Source organism: Bison bison, unplaced genomic scaffold (genome assembly GCF_000754665.1).
Source record: "Bison bison bison isolate TAMUID 2011002044 unplaced genomic scaffold, Bison_UMD1.0 scf7180017864231, whole genome shotgun sequence".
Taxonomy (NCBI): Eukaryota; Metazoa; Chordata; class Mammalia; order Artiodactyla; family Bovidae; genus Bison; species Bison bison.
This window is the reverse complement of record NW_011494803.1, coordinates 9,356-16,394: the sequence shown is the minus strand read 5'-3', so window position 1 is coordinate 16,394 and position 7,039 is coordinate 9,356. Positions and strand designations below refer to the sequence as shown.

Genomic DNA, 7,039 nt, shown 5'->3' with positions numbered 1-7,039 from the left:
GTCGGACACGACTGAAGCAACTTAGCAGCAGCAGCAGCAGCAGCAGCAGTCTAAAATGTATTTAACCTTGACTCTCTTCCTTGTTCTCTCCCTCTTTAACACATACACACACATACAGACACATTCACACACACAATGCTTTCTTGTTTTAAATTCCCTTTTTCTCGAGGCAGTGCAAGTTAAATTATAATAATCTGGTGCCAATGAGTTTGCCTTATGTAGCTTCTCCATAAAAGGTGAGAAGGAACTGAGGAGGAGTCTGGGATCCTTGGGCACTGAAGAGGAAAACTTTGCCTGAGTATTATTCTGTCCATGATTTTTCAACAAAATTGAGGTAGTACAAATGGGAGTTTATGAACAATCTTGATTTCCATTCAGATTCTTTAATCTGCTAGCTATCTTTAATGTCTGAGCCACCAGAGAAGCACCAAGAATACTGGAGTGGATAGGCCTTCCTTTTTCCAGAGGCTCTGCAGGACTCAGGGATCAAACTTGGGTCTCCTGCATTACAGGCAGACTCTTTTCAGTGTGAGCCACTAAGGAAGCCCCTACTATCCATATTTTGTGAGGAAATTGAACCTCAGAATTATTTTACACATTTTTTTTTTGGTTGTTGTTTTTTATATTTTGCCCTTCAACACAGAGATAATACTGATCACAATCACAAATAGGTGATGAGATCTTGTGAACTGTTAATAGGTGAAAATTCACAGGCCATTTCAATTTTTTGACTGCTTCATCAGAGACAGGCGTTGTGCTAAGAATTTCCCAATGTTGTCTGCGATCCCCATACCTCACTGTGAGACAGCAATTTCCTTTCTCTACAGATGAACTTTGAAACTGAGAATCCTTACTTTTCCAAAGACAGGCCGTTAATTATGGTGCAGAGTGAAGATTTTATTTCCGATCTAACTGACATCGAACTTGATGCTCTACTGACTCCAAAAAGAGCCTAAGTTCATTGGTAAATTGTTCTACTACAATCAACTTCTCCACTAATGACCTCTACTTGTACTCATTCTCCCTAGATCTTTCTATGTGATCTGTACTTTTGAGTCACCTGGGATCGCTTCAACAGCCATGAGATGCATAGGGTGTGCATTGGTGTGTTTGGCCTGAAAGATGATGCTTATTAGAACTAAAGCACAATAGAAAAGAAAGTGACTGAGCAACATTGTATAATGCAAACCAAGAATGCTTTCCTGAGGTGCAAGGTGCTTTCCTGAGGCAGATATTATACCATGTGAAGATGGGAGAGATTATACCCATGACATTAAGGATACTGGTCACTTAATGTTATCAGAAGACATTCTTCGGATTAACCCTCCTTAACTTCCCTTACTCCTGAGCTGTTTCTATAATTTTAATTACAATGTGTTTCATCATTATCTGGATAGTTCCTTGGGGAGATGCTGTCAATGTGTGCAGTGTTCAAGATTCTATTATAAATAGGAATTATCATAGTTTTCTTGTTGCTGCTGAAGGTAGGTCTGCAAATTTTATAGTCTTTGCAATAGAGATTAATGCAGTCATATCTTTAACTTTTAGCTCTTTTTTGAAGAAGAGACTAAGACCTTACTTGTGGACCTATTTGTTATCAGTGTTTTATTGTCTGGAATTATATACTTGGGAAATATTGCTATTTATATTAATAGTTGATATAAAAATTCATAAGAATATCTTGCTACCATAGGGACTTACAAGAATTTTTCTCTTTAGGTTTTGCCTTTTATGTCTTCTCTACAAAGACCAGTGATTTTCACATTGTGTTTTAAAATGTATCTGAATGGAATTGAAAGTATTGTGTCATTGGGAATGATTCAGTTCAGTCACTAAGTTGTGTCCTACTCTTTGCCATCCCATGGACTGTAGCGTGCCACGCTTGCCTGTCTTTCACTATATTGAAGAAGTAATTATACCTTTGCTGTATTGTGTGTGTGTGTGTGTGTAAAATTCCTGAAAAGGTAATGAAAGTGATATTTTAAATTTCTAATTTATACATTCTATATGCTTAATTGCTTTAAAAGATGATGCACAGTTATCTAATAAAGTGGCTCTCTATGAGAAGTTACTTTGGTCATCTGGCCCTAGGACTATGGGATCACCTAACCTTGAGAGGCATAGATAATGTTTGTCCAAGAACTCTGGTTTTCAGGCTCTATAGCCATGTCAAGCTCTTCTGGTTCACCAAGCATTGAATTATCAAAAGGATAACTTTTCCCCTTTTTTGGATGATCATCAAACTGCATTTTAAATGTAGAGAAATAGAATATTAGAAAAAGCTATCAAAGAGGCAGTAGTGATATAAAGTTATTGAGCATACCCCTAGAGTTCAGTTAATTGGTTTGCATTTCCATCTGGGCAATTTGCAGATGTCTGATCCAAGGAGAGCCTCTTAGTCTGTCAGTGCTTCAGTTTTCTCATTTTTCAGAAAGATATGCTAATTAGAACCTCTCTCATGGGACCTTTATTTATAAAAGATTGTGTAAGGAGTCAGCAAAAGGTAGCTATTATCTCACCTTAAAACTGAGACTGTTGCCACTAGAACAGGTTTTTAAATAGAGATTTTATTAGTTATGGACACAGTAATGCATTCTATGAAGCTGATCTGGAGATCAGGATGCTTAAAAATCATGTGTGAATATCCCTGAATGTCTACAGTATATAACAACTACTGTAGTCAGTTTGAAGTGTTCTAAAATGAATGAGACAAACTCTACTATCACAGAGCTAATGATTATGAAAAGTGGAAGAAAACCCACATATCACACAGGAAGAGAAATTGGAGAAGTAGTATTACTTTATGTTTCTTAGGTGCCTTGATGATTTTTTATATATTTTATACTTAGTTGCTGGTGTTGTTCAGTCACTAAGTCCTATTTGGCTATTTGAGGCTCCATGGACTACAGCATGCCAGGCTCCTCTGTCCTTCACTGTCTCCTAGAGTTTGCTCAGACTCATGTCTGAGTTGGTGATGTTATCTAACCATCTCATCCTCTTATAATTAGTTGTACCAATAATCCAAATCAAACTATGTTAATTAGGTAATTATGGGTTCACCAAGCAGAGGTAAGAGTTTTTATATATGAAAATTCTTGGTCTTAGCTCTATCTCCCAGTCAAAATCAGTAACTCTCATCTGGTTTAGTTTATCCACACTTAGAAGCCAGAAGATCTATGATCATGAAAATATAGGGTACAGGTGAACCCAGACCAGAACTGAAATATCAGCAACTATGTTATGTGCCCAAATCATTTTCTCTATGGTGTATTTAATTCCCATATGAATAATTTCAGGGGTAGGAAGAGCATTTACATAGATTAATCAACTTCCAAATTGTGAGTTGCTACTAGTTGGAAGGAGCCATGATACAATCATAGAGTTTATACACTTTTTAAAATAGTTCCTCTTCTAACTTTTTGTATTTTCATTTTCTTTTTCCTCAATATTTTTACATAACTGACTACTTGCCTGTAACTGAAAAATCACGTCCTCAAAGAGATCTTTGACCACTCTGTGTGCATTCTGCCTCTTCTTATTTCTGTGTTTATCAGCATGCTCCGTTTTCATCTCACAGTAGTTCCATTCCCTAAATTGTCTCATTTCTGTATTTTTCATTCACTCCTTTTCAAAAAGAATCAATTAGGATGCCAACCAAACTCTCGTGTAGCTTGCTCAATTTCATATTACAAAACTTAGACTACTTCTAGATATAATGTAATCAATAGTGAATATAATATAGCAAATATATTTGACATAACATTGGTTTTGATGTTTGTAAATGAATTATTATAAGCAATTATATCTACAGCCCATTTTATGTCATAATATTCCCTTTGAGCAATATTATTATGGGGATCTTAAATTCCTGAGATGATGTTAATCCTACAGATGCATCCCTAAGTATTCAGAGCAGTTTACTTCTCAGAAGACTTATCTGGGGAAGTGTATTAAACAGAGAAAACATTCCTTGTGGACATTTTAATTGCAGTGACATTGCATTTGAAAATAAATAATTATACATATAATGGATTGTTGCTGAAAAGCAGTAGAATCTGAAATAAGACAATAATTTTAAAAGCATGGCACCTGAGTTTTATTTTATATGTATATATAATTTATTGATATAATTTTGATATGGTGATTGAACCACTTGCAGTTTACTTTTCTGAGATAACTGTTAAACTGATACAGTCTGTGTTGTTAAATACCGCTTACCTCATCCTGCAAGCAGCAGTAATCAAGCAAGTGAAATATATAGCTAAATAAAATAAAACATGACTAGGGTTTTCATAAGTTGAAAGTTTTTTATATCATATGCTGGCATAGTGTAGAAAAGTATGTCAATGACTAGATTGTAAGACCAAGGTTTAAGACAATCATCCTGTAAAATTGCATAGATAAGAAGATATCTTCTGGACTTCCCTGGTGGCTCAGTGGATAAGAATATGCCTACCAATGTAGGGGACATAAGTTCGATCCCTGGTTGGAGGAAGATTTCACACGCCATGGAGCAACTAAGCCTGAGAGCCACAACTACTGAGCCTGCGCTCTAGAACCTGTGAGCCACGACCATTGAAGCCTGCTCACCTAGAGTCAGTGCTCCACAACAGGAGAAGCCACTGCAGTGCGAAGCCCACACACCCAACCAAGAGGAGCCAAGCACAGCCAAAAATAAACGAACAAATACATTTAAAAAAAACCGGATATCTTCCAAGTCATAGGGAAATGAGTAAGTTAATATTACATGTGCATTTGTATTAATATAGACAATGAGAGGCAACCATCATACACAAAAATAGTATTCAATGGCATTTCAATGATTCACTCTTATTACTTCCCTGGTCAGCACAAAGTGGTTGTCTGACCTTATTGAATATTTACATTTATGAGTCTCAAGTCATTTCCTATAAGGCAATATGTTGAAATGGATTTGGTCATTCTCTGATGACTCTCAGTCTAGCTTTACTTCTGTTAGCACTCTATGATGTTAGCATCATTGAAATAATTTAGCAAAAATAAGTGTCTAATACTAGTAGTATATGAATGTAATTGTCCGTTTTAAAGTTAAGAAACTAATAAATATTGTAATAATTACCTATAAGTCCTATTAAAGGAAATAAGTGTGATTATATATACTCATATTAAACTTTGTGCAAAGTCTATGTTGATTTTTATATTATTTGAAATAGAAAACTGATAAACATGACTCAAAATTTTTAAGAATAAAATAAATCCATTTGTTTCTTTTAATTTGTCCATAGGCAATGCAAACTGGGTCTAATTGAAGGCAATGCCAAATTTCACAGATGTGGCAGAATTTGTTCTTCTGGGGTTGACCAGTCATCAGGAGCTTCAAGTTCTCTTTTTTGTGGTGTTTCTAGTAGTTTACATGATCACTCTGATAGGGAACATTGGTATGATTATTTTGATCAGCATCAGCCTCCAGCTTCAGAGCTCCATGTACTTTTTCTTGAGTCATTTGTCTTTTGTGGATGTGTGGTTCTCTTCCAATGTCACTCTGAAGATGCTGGAAAACTTACTATCAGACAAAAACCATTTCCTACGTGGGGTGTTTGGTGCAGTGTTACTTCTTCAGAGCCCTTGTCCACGTGAAAGTATATATCTTGGCTGTGGTGGCCTTTGATCACTACATGGCCATCTGCAGCCCTCTGCTTTATGGCAGTAAAATGTCCAGGACTGTCTGTGCTCGTCTCATCTCTGTGACATACATTTATGGGTTCTCTGTTAGCCTAATCTGCACACTGTGGACATATGGCCTGTACTTCTATGGAAACTTTGAAATCAACCACTTCTATTGTGCTGACCCTTCTCTTATCAAGATTGCCTGTGGAGGGGTCCACATTAAAGAATGCACCATGATTGTTATTGCTGGGATTAATTTCACATATTCCCTCTCAGTGGTTCTCATTTCCTATACCCTCATCATAGCGGCCGTGCTGCACATGCGCTCTGCCGATGGCCTCGCCTCTCCTCCAACCGTGCGGCGCGGGATGGGAAGGTAGGGAGGGAAAGACGTCTGGAAGACGGCGCGCCCCCGGCGGGCTGTCGGCCCAGTGGCCTTTCCGGTGGTAGGGGATGAGCGGCCGCGCGAGAAGGTGGGGGCGGCGTGCAGAGTAGGGGTCGGGTGGGAAAGGCGGCTCTCCTCTGCCTTCCCACCCACCCCTCCGCGCCTCCATCCCCGGCCGGACGCCACCCTTGCCCCGCGCCCGGTCGCGTCGTCTCCGGTGTCCCTCTTCCGCCCGACTTCCCCGCCACGTTCCTTCGAGGTTGGGTCCGAGGGTCCGGGGCGGGAGAGGGGGTGCTCAGCGCGCCCCCACCCCACCCCACGCTCCTTTGCCCGTGGCGCCGGCCACGACTGCCTTCCCCCCGGCGCGGACGTCACGACGCGGATCCTCCGGTCGCGTCTCGCGGGCTGTGCGGCGTGACGGGTGGCGGCTCCCCGCGGCGGGGCCGCTTGCTTGCCCGTCGCCTCCTGCCGGTGGCCCTAGACTGGTCTGCTCTGGGCCTGCCGCGCGGTCGCCAGGCGCCTCCCCATGCCCTCTGAGCCTCGGGGCTTGCTCCCAACCCCCCTTCCCCACGCGTCCCGCGGCTGTCTTGTCTGGTTCTCTCGCCCCCTTACCTCTGTCGTGTCCCTTGCCCACTTGGCGCCATGCTTCCTGTCAGAGCCCCTTCCCTCTGCCCTTGGTGGTTGGGGGAGAAGGATGCCTGGGGCACGGGTAGGGGGCCCCGGTGGTTGAGGGGAGAGGTTGGGGGTGGGGGGTGTGGTCTTACGGGTGGAGCTTTTTTTTAAAATTAAAAATTTAATTTAAAAAATTTACATGTTCTATTTATTCAGTTCTAAAACACCACACTTATTGCACAGGGTCCCCATGGAAAGGCCCCCCTCTCAGCAGGACAGCCACAGATTCCACCGTGAAAGGGCAGCAAGGTGCCCTCCTCCCTTCTTTTCTGCCTGGGTGGCCACCAGGTGTTTAAATCCCCACCAGGTGGTGGGGGGAGCGGTCTGCCCCATTTC

General features: G+C 41.0%; 1 protein-coding gene across 1 annotated transcript in view; it reads left to right on the top strand.

Annotated features, from left to right (window-relative positions):
- Positions 1–5,461: 5,461 nt before the first annotated feature.
- The window catches only part of LOC104993057 (olfactory receptor 5M9-like), a gene marked incomplete at its 3' end in the record, with an annotated part of 1,916 nt that continues 338 nt past the window's right edge, over positions 5,462–7,039 (top strand). Inside the window, 2 exon segments of the mRNA XM_010846143.1 lie at positions 5,462–5,550; positions 5,552–6,022. Coding sequence (XP_010844445.1) covers positions 5,462–5,550; positions 5,552–6,022 — 560 coding nt within the window.